The 17,023-nt window shown below is 42.1% G+C and overlaps 3 protein-coding genes across 8 annotated transcripts; 2 read left to right on the forward strand and 1 right to left on the reverse strand.

Annotated features, from left to right (window-relative positions):
- The first annotated feature begins 49 nt into the window (after positions 1-49).
- Positions 50-6,490, forward strand: LOC125772278 (serine/threonine-protein kinase tricornered). 3 transcript variants are annotated; one of them, XM_049443814.1, is made up of 5 exons: positions 50-403; positions 2,397-3,037; positions 3,115-3,752; positions 3,839-4,002; positions 4,095-6,490. In XM_049443814.1, exons 2-5 carry the CDS (start codon positions 2,573-2,575, stop codon positions 4,202-4,204), a joined length of 1,377 nt encoding a protein of 458 aa, XP_049299771.1. In that variant the 5' UTR covers positions 50-403; positions 2,397-2,572; the 3' UTR covers positions 4,205-6,490. The 3 variants fall into 3 exon arrangements, with proteins under 3 accessions (XP_049299771.1, XP_049299772.1, XP_049299773.1); XM_049443815.1 differs by having other exon boundaries at positions 50-271; XM_049443816.1 differs by lacking the exon at positions 50-403 and adding an exon at positions 427-678.
- A 1,576-nt stretch (positions 6,491-8,066) lies between these two features.
- Positions 8,067-14,979, forward strand: LOC125772289 (plasma membrane ascorbate-dependent reductase CYBRD1). Of its 3 annotated transcripts, none has more exons than XM_049443838.1 (5): positions 8,067-8,254; positions 13,477-13,748; positions 13,831-14,042; positions 14,108-14,262; positions 14,334-14,979. In XM_049443838.1, exons 2-5 carry the CDS (start codon positions 13,538-13,540, stop codon positions 14,506-14,508), a joined length of 753 nt encoding a protein of 250 aa, XP_049299795.1. In that variant the 5' UTR covers positions 8,067-8,254; positions 13,477-13,537; the 3' UTR covers positions 14,509-14,979. The 3 variants fall into 3 exon arrangements, with proteins under 3 accessions (XP_049299795.1, XP_049299794.1, XP_049299796.1); XM_049443837.1 differs by having other exon boundaries at positions 13,492-13,748; XM_049443839.1 differs by having other exon boundaries at positions 8,067-8,240; positions 13,492-13,748.
- Positions 14,902-16,889, reverse strand: LOC125772275 (uncharacterized). Of its 2 annotated transcripts, none has more exons than XM_049443811.1 (3): positions 16,692-16,889; positions 16,493-16,622; positions 14,902-16,426 (listed from the first exon to the last, which is right to left on the reverse strand). In XM_049443811.1, exons 1-3 carry the CDS (start codon positions 16,780-16,782, stop codon positions 15,106-15,108), a joined length of 1,542 nt encoding a protein of 513 aa, XP_049299768.1. In that variant the 5' UTR covers positions 16,783-16,889; the 3' UTR covers positions 14,902-15,105. The 2 variants fall into 2 exon arrangements, with proteins under 2 accessions (XP_049299768.1, XP_049299769.1); XM_049443812.1 differs by having other exon boundaries at positions 16,543-16,622; positions 16,692-16,804.
- Positions 16,890-17,023: the final 134 nt, after the last annotated feature.

A 17,023-nucleotide genomic window follows, 5' to 3' on the forward strand; every position in this document is an offset into this window, starting at 1 on the left:
CAGACGGTGGTTTAATTTACAAAGAAATTTCAGCATAACAGTGTACGTAAATACATTTTCTCTTCTCGTCAGAACTGGAAGCAAATTATACGCCAGCTCGGGAAGTGGAAATCCCGTTAGGGAAGCAGTGTGTGGTGCCGTGCGTGCGTTTGTTGTGCTGCCCTGGCCCTACGATTCCTCCCAACACCCGCCCGGATACGTGCACCCGACACAAACCACCATCGTCATCAGCAGTACGGAGAAGGTGTAGTGCCCGTCGTCCCGAAAGGTGGTGCGTACATGTTGTGTTGCATTGTGTGCCCTGTGTCACCGCTGTTCTGTTGGGGGGAAAGAAGGCGAAAATCAGAACACTAGCCTGGTCAGCAGCAGACAGGAACGGTGCGGAGAGTTTCAGAATCGACAGGTGAAGCAATCGATGGTTTTTCCACCACTCGACCATAAGTGCCAGTGTGTGCAGCATTTCCAACGTAACTGCGGAAAAGTTCTTGCATAATAATAATAACAGGAAAAAAAAGCTTCTGCGAAAGGTGCTTCCGTATAAACTAGCAGTGTGTGCGCGTGTATGCGTGTTTGCGGTCGTGCGTGCGTGTGTACCTAATGTGGTTTATTGCGCGATGATGTGATATGTTGTTTGCGTAGCGTTTCTATTTATTTTGCATCATCACGAAGACGGGCCAAGTGCGTATGTTTGTAGCCCTCCCACTCTCCAGCCTCCCTTCGCTTCCGTCTGTACGTTTGTCCAGTGGGATGACATCGTTATTTCTTTTTTTGTATTACCGTGTAGTAGAAAAGAAGATCGAGAAGATGGAAAGGGAATTGGGAAAACATCTCACCATTTCACCTTTTCATCGACAAGATGTGAGAAAAATGCTCGCTTGCAAAAGCAGAGTAGGCCGTGTACCGTACCGTGTATGACGATGATATGGTTCTGTCAGTTTTCTTTTACTCCGTTACATAAAAATATACCTCCACCAGCGGAAGGGTTCTTGTGGTGTCACCCCATACACTAGCGAGTCCAGCGTTTGTAGTGCGCGCGTGTCTTTCCAACCATCTCCAGTTGACCCTTTTTCGGCCCTCCCCTTTCCATCGATACGTTTTCCATACTTTCCGAAGCGAATTATGAAGGGCCATAGCAATGAAGTGCAATATGTATGAATGCACTGTTATTAGTGGGTACTCTACTCTACAGTAGTTCCAGCTTTAGTGCAATACAACTGTAAAGTGTAAAGCCTTTTTCCAAGTAGTTGGAACAGGGGTTTCGTAAATTCTGCCAGACCTCGCGGTTGTACGTTAATTGAAACCAAAGACAGTAACTGTGACCGATAGTCCAAGTTCTGTGATCATTAATTGTGCTGTTACGCAGTAGGAAATGTTATTGTAGCGAAAGCTTTTAGATATATGCAATTAACACTAACGGGTATGAACTAAGAGACCTCCTCCGGATTTCATAATCCACAAAACCCAATGGCAAAGGAAGCCAATCTGAATTTTTCAAACAATTAATAGAGATTATGAAGCAAAAGAAATGTTGGAAAAGTTTGACGATCCCTGGAGTGTAGGGCTTTTCATGCAATTCAAGAAATATCGAATGCCCACTTCAATGCAATCCCATGAAGGAATCCACGTGCCTTTTTGATTGAACCAGAAGGAAGTGGTGCAAAAAAGGGTGTCAATAAAATCACACTCCAAACCGCGTCCTCGCGTTATCGAAGTTCAGAAGCCCATAGCAGCTAAACCCTCATTGTGTACGTTCTTTGTCTGGTGCTCCCACAACTTGCGAAACGGGTTTCCCTTCCCGTTGAGCAAAGGAGGGAGAGAGAGCTTTATTTTTTTCGCCTGGAGAATTGCAACGTAAAATGCATCGTGCTGCTGCTGCTGCTGGGTGGTGCAAGCCATCGTTCTGTCTGTTCGAATTCGAATCGGGTCTCTGTCCACCGCAGGTTCACATAACGTGCTGTTGCAGCACAATTAGATTGAGACGAGCTTATCGAGTGTGGAAAGGCACACGGTGATGCAGCATATAAACATCAGCAAAAGCACACAAACAAAGGCTAGAAGGGGATTTGCGGACACTGTTTAGATTTGCATTCGTTTGCTGTTTTCTTTTTCCCGCTTTTTGTTACAACCCAGCAAGCGTCGAGGGATTTCACTTTTACTGCCACACACGGTTTCTCCATTGTCCATTATGCTCCCTTTTTTTATAGTTGCTTTCCTTTTTGTTGCGCTGTTTGGGTCACCGCAAACTAGATAGCGATCGTAACGCTGGTAGCAATGCGGGGGGAAAAAATAATTGAAGTAGATATGAAATCAATGACCCATTCTAATCAGAACGCTACTCCCAACGTCCCAACACTTGAACTGATGTTTAATGCATGTTTGTTTCGTTCGTTTTGCAGGCCTTACTCATCACGATCGGTTTGAAGCCATAAAACCATTGCTTAACACCGACCCTTCCGGACGGACGGAAAACGGATCGGTGCACACACTTAACCAGCAGAAACGGAGCTCCGGGACGGGCTCCGATCACGGCTTAGAAACGGAAGGCGCAAACAGCGTACCACTGACAGGCAGCATGACGGCGACTGATAACACGGTTCGCTTCAGCGATCACACGCTCGATAAGGCGACGAAGGCGAAGGTCACACTGGAGAACTACTACAGCAATCTGATCACACAGCACGGCGAGCGGAAACAGCGCCAGGCCAAGCTGGAAGCATCGCTAAAGGATGAAACACTGTCCGAGTCCCAGCGGCAGGAGAAACGCATGCAGCACGCCCAGAAGGAGACGGAATTTTTGCGCCTTAAACGGTCCCGGCTGGGAGTGGAAGATTTCGAAGCACTCAAGGTGATCGGCCGGGGTGCGTTCGGTGAGGTACGGCTCGTGCAGAAGAAAGACACCGGCCATGTGTACGCGATGAAGGTGCTGCGCAAGGCGGACATGCTCGAAAAGGAACAGGTTGCCCATGTGCGGGCAGAACGAGACGTACTGGTGGAGGCTGACCATCAGTGGGTGGTGAAGATGTACTACAGCTTTCAGGTAGGGCGCGTTTGCCCTTTTTTGTACGATCTTTAAGCTTGCTAATCAGTTCGCTAACTGCCATTTTTGTTTTGCAGGATTCGGTAAATTTGTATCTGATTATGGAGTTCCTGCCGGGTGGCGATATGATGACGCTGCTTATGAAAAAGGACACCCTATCGGAGGAGTGCACACAGTTCTATATCGTTGAGACGGCACTGGCGATCGATTCGATCCATCGGCTCGGTTTCATACATCGCGACATTAAGCCGGACAATCTGCTGCTGGATGCACGCGGCCATCTAAAGCTATCCGACTTTGGGCTCTGCACCGGGCTGAAGAAGTCGCATCGTACCGATTTCTATCGCGATTTATCGCAGGCAAAACCGTCCGATTTTATCGGCACCTGTGCGAGCCCGATGGATTCGAAGCGACGGGCCGAAAGCTGGAAGCGGAATCGGCGAGCGCTCGCTTACAGTACGGTCGGCACACCGGATTATATCGCGCCGGAGGTGTTTCTGCAGACGGGGTACGGGCCGGCCTGTGACTGGTGGTCGCTCGGCGTGATCATGTACGAGATGCTGATGGGCTACCCGCCCTTCTGCTCGGACAACCCGCAGGACACGTACCGGAAGGTAATGAACTGGCGCGAAACACTGATCTTTCCACCAGAGACGCCTATCTCGGAGGAAGCCCGTGATACGATAGTGAAATTTTGCTGTGAAGCCGAACGACGGTTTGTAGTTTTTTCTTTTATTTTTCGTTTTGGGTGAACGAAAATGAGTATTTATGATTTTTGTTTTTTTTTCCACCGGAATGTAGACTCGGTTCTCAGCGAGGAATTGAGGATCTGAAGCTAGTGCAATTTTTCCGTGGTGTCGATTGGGAGCACATACGAGAGCGACCAGCCGCCATCCCTGTGGAAGTGCGCTCGATCGACGATACATCGAACTTTGACGAATTTCCGGACGTAGCACTAGAGATACGTAAGTATTGAGGGGCAATGGGCGAATGCCTATTTTTAGCAAGATAGACGTATCGCAATTTCTTTAACCGATCCACTCATTTACACACACAGCCGCCCATCCACAACCGGAAGGGGAAGTGCTCAAGGATTGGGTGTTTATCAACTACACCTTCAGACGGTTCGAAAGCCTTACCCAGCGTGGTACACCGACGAAAAAGTGAGCTGTGAAGAACGTGAATGGCAAAGCTGGAAATGGAACCAAAACCCCATGTGAAAGCAGCAAACAGAGCAAGCAAATTGTGAGTAGTTCCAATCGATCGATCAACCTGGAAGGTCGGCCGGTGTACGATAGAAAGCCCGACAAAAACGCTAGTGCGTCCCAAAAAGAAGGAAGCTGTTTTAAAAGCTTCGTCGTCGTTTCGGATCCTAGAGGTGGATAGTAGGAGCGGCATAATAGGATATGTAATGGAAGATGATTTCAGGCCTTTGGATTTTCGAGTCGCCCTGTCTTCTGTTTCGTCACTCAACCGTTAACGATTGGCGAGAGAGGTATCAAGCCAGTAAGTTATTGCTGTATTTTCGTTCACTTACCCGAATGCGAGTAGGCACATCTGGATGCGGATTCCAATCTGCAGCGGGAAAAGATGCAGTTCAGTTACTTAGTGTCAGAACGTTTCGAAGCTAGCGTGTGTGATGTACGCACTACAAACTCAGCAAACCCAAGTCGCATCAAAATGCTTGCCGGAAGAAAGAAAAAACACATATTTAAGAGACCGTAGTTGGTGAAAAGATTCGTAGATAACAGGACAGTTCAGGACAATAGCGATGCGCCGGAATATGATGAGATATGATGCCTGGTGGACTGGTTGCATTGTACGCAATAGAATTGTCCTCTTCTCTTCCCTAACGATACTAAGCAGCGAACAAGAAGAACTAGACAAAGGAATAAACAACTTCCGGTGGCAAACTTCCGGTAAATTGAGAGTCCAGGATACTATGAACGATTGCAAATTCCCCACACAGTACTATTACATCGTTTCACGCTTAGTCGCTGTTTGTTTCCCCTATTATGGTTTTCGAAATTAGTAGCTGCTTGTCTTTTGTCTAGCGTTTATTTGTTCTTCCTCATGTACCAAGTACTAGCCGTTAAAATAGTTTTCGTTTCGTGTAAGAAGTATAATCTAAAGTTCTAAAGTGTTTTCTCGTGTTTAAAAAGATCGCTCCGGTTTGAGGCCATGGCCGTGAAGGATTAAAGGCGCACTGCTATATTTATGAATGAGAGATCTCTCCTCCTGTTTCAGTCCCTGCCGACTGCCGACCGTCCATTGAATGCGTATGAAGCGAAGGGATAAGTGCGAACGCGCGAGAGCATTTTTGACATTGTGTTTGGATATATTTAGTGGAAAATTTATCTTCTGTTAGGTTTTCTTTTTCTTTTTTCATCTGTTAAGTTATTAAATATGCTTGTTTTAGGAAAAGATGAGCGAATGAAACAAACCAACGTGTGCTAGAGGATGGTAAAATTATGTTAAATTAACAAAAAAAAAGAAAGACAGCCTCCGCAGCAGAGTCCAGCAGCTAGTTGTCCTTGGACAATTTTTATAATCTGAACCCATGGCAGTGATGAAGAACATGAATCCATACTTGCCCCTCCTTTCCTTCTCTGATAGCTTTCTACGCATTAGGAGGAAGAGATTTATCTACAAAGAAACAACCAACACGAAATATCAGTTTAAATCACTCCCTTTGTAATAGTAGCGTTTTAAGCGGTTTTTCCTTTCTAGGCGCCCCTTTGATTTTAACTAAAATGGTGATTATCCTAGGCGATGAAGGCTCAGCTAAGAGACAGTAAATATCGAGAAACGGAACAACATGAGCATGATTGAGCCCATAGTATTAAATAGAATATTGTAATGTATGATGATGATGTATTGTATTGTATTGCATTGTTTTTTTTAATTATAATTATGATTTATTCGTAAGATTATCGCAAAGCACCCATAATACACAGACCTTTCAGAGAAAGCGAGAGAAAAAGAAAGAGAGAGAGATAGACAACTTCGCCCAACCCTCACTCTAAGCGGGTGTGATTCTTGATAGGTGATGAATGTGAACGAGAATGATAATAAAATGACATGTTGCGTTCCCCTTAATTGTAACCGTACCAACCTACGGACCATGTTGCACTGGACCGCGGTGTGGCATTAAACAACAACGCAACGTGGTGTCTATCATTCTCGGTTAGCAAAGAGCATCTCTTAGCCGTAAACACAAGGCGTACGATTAGGCAGCAGGCAGCGTAACGTAAAGAGACCACCGGTCTTCTGGAACGAATAAATTTGTATATAGTGTTCCCACATTCTTAGTCACACCCCGTCATAATTTAGCACCGTAGTTTTGTCTTGATTTTTACGTTGGATCGTTTTTGTTTTTTTTTCTTCACATCTCCTCATCCCAATCTCCAAAACGAACCGGTAATAAATTAAACAAATGCGCTTAAAAAGTAACATATTGATCAATCAGGTGTACATCTTAAGAATGTTGAAAGAACACGATCGTTTTGCGGTTATTCCATGTACCAATTTGGAACGATGGATCGGTCGAAATGCCTACAACAACGGTGATCAAGGATTCACTTGACATCAGTACATGAAGTTGTAGTTTCGGACAACAAATTGAGCAACATATGCAAACTCCCTTACAGCACAAGCAAGCCCAACATGCGATGAAGATACTGAACTTTACATCCAATTAGGAGGGCATGTATGGTATGTATAAGAGGCTTGAAGTATCTCCGTTTCATGCATCGTCTGACGAGCACCCATATACCGTGCATTTTCTTAACTTATAGCATGTTTAAACAAAAATTACACCTTATTATTTCTGTGTCGATTACATCCGAGATTACGTCCAATGTTCTTCACAAAGTAATTAGAACAAGCGACAGTAAAGTACAACGCACACATCACCCAATAAGATGGCGTCCGTACGTGAAGCGTTCCGTATGAATTAAATGTTTAAACATTATAAATTGAGATAGCGAGACAAAATGGGTATTTAAAGACAACGTTGTTGCAACAGCTCCAACAGTCATGGTTTGTAACGATAAGCTGCACACACAGTTCCAGACATTTCCGACGAGAGATTACGGGAAGCCCTAAAGATCTTGAAGTTTTCATATCATCGCATGATTTTATTTGTTTAATTAAATTCAATAACAAATTTGTGTATATTGTATACTTGAATTTTATATCAAAATCTTCATCGCATATAAAGATAAATTTGGAGCCTAATTTTACAACAATTAATTGAATTTTTTTTCAACCAAACGACTTACCTTCTATCTAGTATCTGACCACTGCGACAACTTATTTCCAGACGGACAGTAAAACATAGACACGGGAAAGATAAGTATCGTCAAAGGAAATGAACAATCCAAGTGATAGCGAATAGCAAACGGATAACATTTTCATAGCGTAAATTGTTGACCGACGGTTTATCTATCAATAAGACCAAGTACACATTACAACTTAGCTAACAGCAAGGATGGGAATTTGTAGTCTAAAGTCTTCTAAGTTCTTTTCTTAAGCACTAACTTTAAACACAACTTTTGGTTTTAATTCGCAATCGAAAGGTTTATTAGAACAATAATCTTGAATGGTCGAAATACACATTGGAAAAATATGTGACTTATTTTTAAAGAAAATACAATATTAATGGAAAAACATCACGAACTAAAGGAAAAAGAAAGTTAATAGCGAAGAAGATAAAAAAATAGAAGAAAAAAACCATTCAGCGTCACCCTTTTTTGCAACCTACTGTTTCCGTAAGCTCTGCCATAATCGAGCGAGAAAAACATTTGTATAATTCCTCTCTTTCTCGTTCTCTCGCTCTCAACCATTCAATGCGATCATTTTGATAAAAGCTCCAGCATGGCGCGTGTCGCATTATCAGCTCTCTCCGCTGCTAGTAGCAAAAGCGTTGTACTCTGTCTCTCTTTCTCTTGCACTCGCCAGCAGGAAAAAAGGGCGGTTTGGGGTGATTCAGCCCACTGAATAAATCAACCCCTCCAGCAAGCGGACTAACCGACAAACCGACATACATTCCCAGCTTAGTTCGCAGCTTCGTCACTTGTACGAAACGCTCTCAGTTCAGCGTTGTACCGTTTCGCGTATCGGTCGTTTGCGTAGGTTGCGTTTTATCGTGCGTATTTATTTTCCCCATCAATTGCCGCGAATATTCAAGCCGTTTTAGGAGGTGCGTGTGCGAAGGTAATGCTAGTTACTGGCCACATCCCATCACCACGGGATAATCCCGTTTTTACAGCTGTTTTACAATTGTTTTCGGTGGTTAGTGAGGTCATTTCGAGTGTACCAGATGGTGAAGAAAGTACTCAGTATAAGCTAATGTTTTCCCAAATTTAATGTGTTTTCCTTCAAAAAGAATAGTTTAAATCAACTCACGACAGAATTTATTCTATTCGGTTCCGTGTCTTTCATGCCGTATTGTAAGAATGTTTTAATTGCATTCCACTCACAATGGGGAATGGTACCACCATGAGTTGAGCAAGCAGTACGTGTCATTCAGTAGGTCTCGGTTAATGAATTTTCCAGCTCTCCAAAACGGAAGCTTTTCCAATGGTGCGAGATGCGTGCCAGTGTGCGTGAAAAGTTAGTGCAACAGATGAACCAGATGGTTTTTGTGGTGATTGATTAGGAAAAGTTTACCTGCATCCTCCCCCAAACTCCGTTACAGGTGGAAAAGCGTCACTTTAGCTTTTTCCTTCAATGGGTGTGTATGTGTGTGAAAGAAGGTGTGTGGTTTTTTCTTGAAAAGAAGTCCCTTTTGAAGGTTCCCTTCAACAAGTTGTTTGTTTTTGTTTGCGGTGTGTTGACCCTAATCTGGATTTTTTTCGATTTCTATCTCCGATGTTGTGTTATTTTTATGAGGAAAATCTTTCATATATTTTGTATCACTCAGTATGGAATAAGTTTAATGAGCTTTTGTTTGATGCCTGTCATTACTTTCAATTTTCTCTGTCATTTTTCCGGTACTGAAACTTTCCCCCACCTGTGAAACATCTGCTGGCTGTTTGTGTCGAATAGTAGAAGTCTCTGTTCCATGTTGCGCCTCCAGCTAAGCAAGAAGGTCAAAAGCAAAAGAATCATGCCCACGTACACGAGTTGGGTCAAGGAAAAGGCGTGCGTTTTGTGGGCATTGAATTGAAGAAAAACGCCCCGTCGATTGTGTCGCGAACCGTACGTAGGTACGATGTGGAAAATGGTTTTGTTGAGGTTTTTTTTCTCTTCTCACTTCACTTCCATGCGTTTTAATGAGCAAAATTACCGGACCGCAAGTGTGGATGTGAGAAACTGTTATGTGCTTATTTTTTTTGCTGTAGTCATTTTATCGAATAGACCCCCCCGGTATATGATGGTGCGGTGGTACGTGTTTCTCTATGGCGCTGAATGTTTGTGGCCGGACTGGATGAATGTCACGATTTGTACGTTTGTTTGTGAACAGTAAAATTTGCAAACGGTTGCTTGTGGGGACGTGTGTAAGTGTACCGGTTACCAGCAGCTGGAATGGATGGGAATTTTATACGCTTAAGCTAATGGGTTGACAAGTTGCTATAATAACACAGGCAAACAATCGACATGGAATTGCATGCTCATAGAGTTATTTTATTCATGGTACAAAAATAAGTACAAAATTAAATAATATTACATGCAAGAATTAGTTTTTCATTTGTCAACTATAATTAAACAAGAAATAATGACATACTTTAGTTAAATACTTCGTTAATCTTTCTATCCTTTTGATTTTGGCTCATAATAGAGTTCTTTTATTCTATCCCGCCCATATTGTTAATCGCCATTTTGTTTTGTTTCATGTGTAATTAATGTTATTTCCTCCTTCTTTATAATGTTCTTCGCTTATCATTGATAAACGATAACTTAGCTAAGGTATATTCTCACCCAATAAACCGTTCACTGGCTTGGCTTTGATCTTTTTCGAGTTTTATAAAGCAAGGACATTTGAATAATATAGTGACTTTGCAGTACTAAATCTAAAATTTAAAGAAAATCAAGTTTATTGATTATTACCTGGAACACACATCTTATATTCCAGTAGCGTATCAACCGGTAGAACAACTACGTTCATTACACATGAATTATTACTAGCACAGCAGCCATAATGTCTTCACCACTTCCTCAGTCTCTTCTCACATGCCTACGACACCCTTTAATTCAAGTATGAATGCCTCCTTAAGGCGAACTCTCAACGATACGTACTATCGCCCAGTATTACTTCTCCAAACATGGCAATAGAATTAACAGCAACAAGATGAACCAAGCGAATGTCAAGGGTTCCTCCCTAACGCATGCCGCATTGAATGGAACGTGAAAGAATCTGCTGCATGCTGGGTTGAAGAGTTTAAGCAGAAGCAAACAAAAAATAATGTGTAGAAAGCCAAAAGTGTTCTTTATCTTTCACATATGACGTGTGGAACGTGTGTGTCGTCGTCTCGTGATTAGAACGCTTAAGGACGCCGAACCGAGAACAACTGAAACACTCTGGTTGAATGAAAATGGTAAAAAAATCAATAAAACTACTTCCGAGCGCTGGCTTTTACATTTTACATGAAAGCGTGTTTGATATTTTTAGACCTCTCTTAACCGGGAACAACCACCAGCTAAATTGAGTTCGGTCAGTGAATTAATTAAAAGCTCACTAAACTCGCTGGAAATTCGCGGGGGGTTGATTTTGCTATAAAAATAAAAATGGCAAGGAAAATAATTTAAAAATTCCCTAGTAAATATTGTGCGGTACATGTTTTTTTCGTTCGATATGGTAACTGAAAATGTTTTGCACAAAAGCGGTAGCTTTTTTTTCTTTTCCCGCCAAACAGTTTAATGCGGCGTATGATTGGAATGCTGTGCTGGTCAATTATTTCATTTGTCGATGGTGCCGCACAGTTCATGGCATTGCAATGGAAACATTTCGGTTGCTTTCGCCTTACGGTGGAAATTAATTGGTTTCGGCGAGGAGAAAGCAGAAAAGTTTTGCAGAAAACAAGCTGAACCCTGACAAGGAAGGATAGATCGTTTGAAAAGATTGTTGTGTTTGGAATGTGTGCATTTTTGGAATGGTGATACAATATGATAAGATTGAAGATAAATGAATCAAGGGGAAAGTCGATGTAACTATGACGAAGCAAAATTCAGATATTTTCATTTATTTTAACCATACAACAGTCAAGTTTAATTATCTTTGTCAACTGTGAGTAATATTTGATTTCTCCTTATTCAAAGATCATTATGAAGTCATTATGTGGACACCATTCTTATGACTTACATGTACTACGGCTATTTGCACCACTAAACGACTGACCTTCCTTAGAAACTGTTCTAACTGTTATCTCTAGTGACTCTCGGTTTCATGGACACTCTCACCGCTCTGTACTATGAGAGTGGAATGAACCAGATTTACTGTACTTAAAGAATTATGGCAATTGAGAGGTTTAAGTAAATGTTGTTAATTCTGGAATGGAAAACTAGTTAGAACTCAATTTATGTGCTATTATTCTTTCATTGGAAATCAACAAATTTAATTTTAATAAACTAAATTGGGTGGACAAATCAAGCTTTTAGATGAAGAATATATTTGATTTTTTCAATAAACTTAAGGACCTTGAACTTGAAAAATCTGAATTGAATTTAAATTCTATGTAGATTTAAGTATGTTAATACTTGAACAAAATTTGTCTAGAATATTATTGAAAAAAAAAAAAAATAATAGTTCCAAGCACGGACCATCTTATTTTGCGAAAAGCTTCATTAACCTCCATAATGGTCACCACTGGCAATGGAAATTGATCATTCCCAAAAGCAGTCTGTGTCCTTCCTTGGTTTAATATATATGAAAGTGACCTAATTTAATTCACGCCTTTTTGATGGATTCATCGTTACAACAACAACAACGAAATTGCCCAAAAAACCACTTCAAAAAATCGGCGAATGTTAAATCTTATTTTTTCGGCAGGAAACCTTGAGCAAAAACAAAATCGCGCCCCCGGGTGGATATGGTTGACGTAATCCAACTGTGACTAGCTTAAGTTCATTTCCTGCTGTTATGAAACGCACCCAACTCTAATGTTGTATTAACGTACCTCGTACTTCCTTTTGGAAGAGGAAGAACCTTATCGGAATTGTTATCGAAGTCAATTTTAAATTCACCTGCAACCGGAAGAACCGCCTCAAAAGCGTGCTGTGCGTCAAGTGCAAGGACGCGTTGAGGCGAGGATTTTCCGTCTAATGACAACGATACGGTGCGATGCACAGCTGATGGATTGTTGATAGGAGAAGACGAAGGTTACTTTCGAAAGTTAATCAATTTTTTAAGTTGATTGCATGGCCGGCTATGCCTCCGATTGGAACTAATGAAGTCAAGTTATCGATCGAAACGACAGTTGACTCCCATTAAGACAACTATACTACAATCGTTAGTTATCGGTATTGCATCGATTATTTGTTTAAACCTTTTGTGGAATTTGCGGAAGAGATAGATATGAGTTGAATAAGCTATTTGAACAGTTGTTAAGTTGCGTTGCGATAAAAAAGCGTCTTTTACAGAGATGTCAAACTCTAAAAACTTAGAAGGTTTAAACGATGTAAAGTTGGTCAATTGTTTATGTCATTATGAACGGCTGATAGTATACAAAGAAGCTTTTTTTGAATACTCTATAAATAATTAAAGATTTAAATGATATTTTTTATTCGCTTAACTTTTAAACCACTATTGATAATCTACACTCGATTCCAGTTTGTTTACCTTAGCCACGGTTTAATGTAACGATGGTATGCAATTAAAGCCGTATAAAACATTATCTCAAGCACATAAATAGTCCATGAATCAGTACCGCAAGTAGTTTCGTTTTGAGTCATGGTACAGTATTGTGTGCGCATTATTGCTATTGCGCTTTCCCTTGCGATAAAATGCAATCATAAGCAAAATGAATCAAAACCAGCACCGTTTACAATTCCATTTTATTCCCTGGTAGTGTTTGAATGTTTACTCTTTTGGTCAATTCGATACGGCGTACGTTGCAGAACGTTGAAAGCGTTTGCGCTTAATATTAGGCTGATTGGAAATATGACCGTTTGTTGTTTGATTGAATTTCATTGAAACAAATATGTATATTTAAATACGTTTAATGCCTCAGGGTATTAAACTACACATCATATTAATAAGGACAGATCTGACTCATAAGCGCCATCGTCAAGATAAAGCTATTAAAGACTTCACAGTTTCTTGAGACTTATTGAGACAAGCGTGATTAGACCACAAATTCTAAAACGTCAACATTTGTGGACCATTCCATTAATCCAAGTCTTCTCCACGATTCTCAGTATGGATAAATAATTCCTAGATCATCCTCACAATACATATCTTTAATAAAATATTCACGATTCTCATGTCTAAACCCAAGATCTTCTAATTACAGGTTATTCAAACTATTATAAGCAACACGTGAGGTCACCGGTTACAAAATGGATAACAGTCCACCACCACCTTCAGCGTTAAACAACTTCCGAATCTTGTACCTGGTGACGCAACTGGTCGGCATCACGATCATCATTCTGGTGAGCTGCTGGATCGGCATTCACCTGAACGGGCTTGGCTGGTCCTCCCGTCCATCAATACAGTTCAACTGGCATCCACTACTCATGTCAGTTGGCATGATATTCCTCTACGGCAACTGTAAGTTGTAGTACAAGACTAAAAGAACTTGCCGTAAAAAGAAGAGTTGGTCTAATGCTCATGATTGCGATCTCTGTTGCAGCCATCTTGATCTACCGTGGATTCCGGTACGCTCGCAAGAAGCCGCTTAAGATTACACACGCAACAATTCACGGTGCTGCATTCATCTTCACCGTGGTGGCGTTGGTGGCCGTATTCGATTCGCACAACCTCGCCAAACCTAATCCGATCCCGAACATGTACACGCTACACTCTTGGGTTGGATTGTCCGCCGTGATACTGTTTTCGCTTCAGGTAGTACTAACTGTCATAATGTCTAAACGTGCTTCAGCGATCTAAGCTTATTCTTTCTCTCGCAGTACGTCTTTGGGTTCGTGGCCTATCTGTTCCCGGGTGTACGTGAGCAGCTGCGAGCATCATACATGCCGGTGCATGTATTTTTCGGAGTAGCTGGTTTCGTAATGGCCATTGCGGCGGCACTGCTGGGTTTACTAGAAAAAGCCATTTTCTCTGTGTAAGTATGATGGAGCGTTTGTGCAGGGGAAATAGCTTTCAACTGGTTCTAATTGCATTTTTCTTCCACAGCCAGAACTATTCCGCACTACCACCGCAAGCTGTTCTGATAAACACGATCGGTTTGCTCTATATCGTGTACGGTGGTTTGGTTGTGTTCCTTGTGACCGAACGGCAGTACAAGCGACATCCACTGCCGGAAGATGTAATGCTTCTGACGCACAGCGCTAGCGTCGGTTCGTCGTAAACGGTGTTCGCCGCCGTGTTTTTGGTCCCTTGTGGAAAGATCTCAACCACATCGCCGTACCTCTAGGCCCATTACATTCCTAGACACAATGGAAGCAAATTGAATCTACAGCATACCAACAGCATAGTATTGACCCATCGAAGGTGCATTTGAAGAGTCCCGCACAATAAGACTCTCGGGCGCTTCTACTCTATCCGAGTGTGTATTATTAGTCCATACCATTGACGGTGAGGTATCCAACATTGAAACGTTTCTGTGTATATATTTATATAATTAGTGAATGGTACTCAGCTAACTAAGCGAATGGACCGCGTCCCAAACTGGGGACAAGTATTTCTAGGGATATACGCTCAAAATTGTAACTCTACTCCCGAGAATAGTACTTTCGCTGTGTTTCTGTTGCTTCACATAATGTACAACTACATACATACATATATTTAATAAAGATTATCGAATGCATCAACCGTACAAGATTCCGTTTTGCACGAGCACGTGCTCATGTTACACCATTACTATCATGATCTTATGGTCATTCCGTTTAACGTGTGTAATCGGATACTTCTCCCCAGAGTGGATCATTCAACGGTCGCTTGCTGCTCAGTCACACCGATCTTCGGCAGTCCGATACACCATGTCCAGCATCTGTCTTGCTAACCGCAACTCGGACGGTGTGTGAAGTGCCGGTGTGTAGAAGTTTGTCCAGCCTCTATCACTTGCAGGCGGTATGGTAAGACCTTCCTGATCGAGCGAATCCTCATCCTCGTCGGGTATGGGAGCGTGTGGAGTTTTATCATCGACACGCACCGGAAACAGCTCGATCGTATGATCAGGGAAAATGCCAAGCTCGAACAGATACTCGAACAGCGATTGTGATGCTTTCGCCAGTGCATTCGTCATGTGCAAGAAACTGGCTCGACTTTGAAGAATTTCAGGTTTCTCCTGTAAAGCGCTATACCGGTAGGGACTAAACCAGTAGATAAAATCATCTCTCGACCAGAACAGAAAACAACAGTCCAGTCCAACCACTAGCAGAGCGGTACAGGAAGCGAGAAAGTAGTTGACGAGTTCTTCGAAATGTTTCCGCTGACGATGTCCTACCGGAGATGTACGGCACGTCAGTTCATAACCTCCAACGGTATAGTGTGAACGGTCGTTTTTATCACGCATAAAGGCAGCCATTCCCTGCGCTACTTTGAAGTGGTGTTCAATTGGTTTGAAACATTCATTTAGCAGCTTATTATCCCAGGAACGTGGTTTCTTGTGATCATTTCCTGCCCATTCCAAAACATTCAGACCGATTTCAACCGAACGTTCTAGGCTGGGACGTGCCAGACAAATGTTCCCATGTAGGATGGCATCCATCGGTGAGATTAGTTTCATACCGATGCTACGCTTCATCTTCCACACGATCCTGATCATGTCACCTTGCTCAACCGAGTGTAGTACGATGCTCGAAAGGAAGTACTTCGAACGCTCGTCACATCCGTAAGACTCTTGCAAGAGCTGCACCATCAGCTGTGGGCAGCTGAAGAACATTAGTGCCGGTTTGTCCTGCAGGTTCATCGTGTAGAAGTACCATCCCGTTAGAAGACGACGGATGAGAAAATAGTACGAGTCACACATCCATATAGCAGCCTTTCCACGTTTAATACGCTTCAAAGCTTGGTGAATGTTGAGATGTGAGTGTGTCGAACGTTTCTGCGGTGTATCGAACCGTCCCTTTACGAGAGAGATGTTCGAGAGATGGATATTATAGGTTTTTTCGTTGCGAAGAATCGGTAGCCTTGTCTCGAGCTTGGTGTTTGCCACCGTAGCTTCTTGCTCCACTATTTCGCTAAACGTTTCCGGTATCCAGTTCGGCGGTGACTTCAGAATAGTAAACAGATAAACAACGGCGAGATGTTTCACAATGTCGTCACTGGAATGATACAAAAAAAGAAGATAATTTGTGTAAAAAATGCTGAAAAATTCGTTCTACTCTTACCTGTCCCGATATGATTTCGTGTATGCGGACAAACCTCTCAAGATGCCTACCTGTTGTGATTCACAAAGGCCTGATTGGGTCGTCTCTTTAGTGCAGTGTCTTTCTCCATTGTGAAGCTCCGTTTGACTAACTGGAAATTAAGATACTTTAGTACTTGTTGGAAATCGAGACATCGTACAAACTGTTCATCATTTCTTACAGTCTGGAGGTGGTAGTCTAACTTGAATCCGATGGCTTTTCTTCTCTACGTGCGTCGGTGTAGAGGCACTATCCGTGACGGGTTGACTCATAATTTAAGCTTTTCTAAGCGAAATAACACTCGTAAAATATGAAATTACTCACAATTTGTATGTAAACACGTAGAATTTAGTGCGCAAACTGCTATTCTGTCTATATTGTTCAGAGCCTACTACTGTCGTTGAGAATCACGTGCGACTACTACTGTTTTGCTCTGTTAAAATAACCGTTGGGTGAAATATTTCATGAAAGCTTTCAAAATGAAAATTTCAAATATGAAAGCTGCGGAAAGCT

Source organism: Anopheles funestus, chromosome 3RL (assembly GCF_943734845.2).
Source record: "Anopheles funestus chromosome 3RL, idAnoFuneDA-416_04, whole genome shotgun sequence".
NCBI lineage: Eukaryota > Metazoa > Arthropoda > Insecta > Diptera > Culicidae > Anopheles > Anopheles funestus.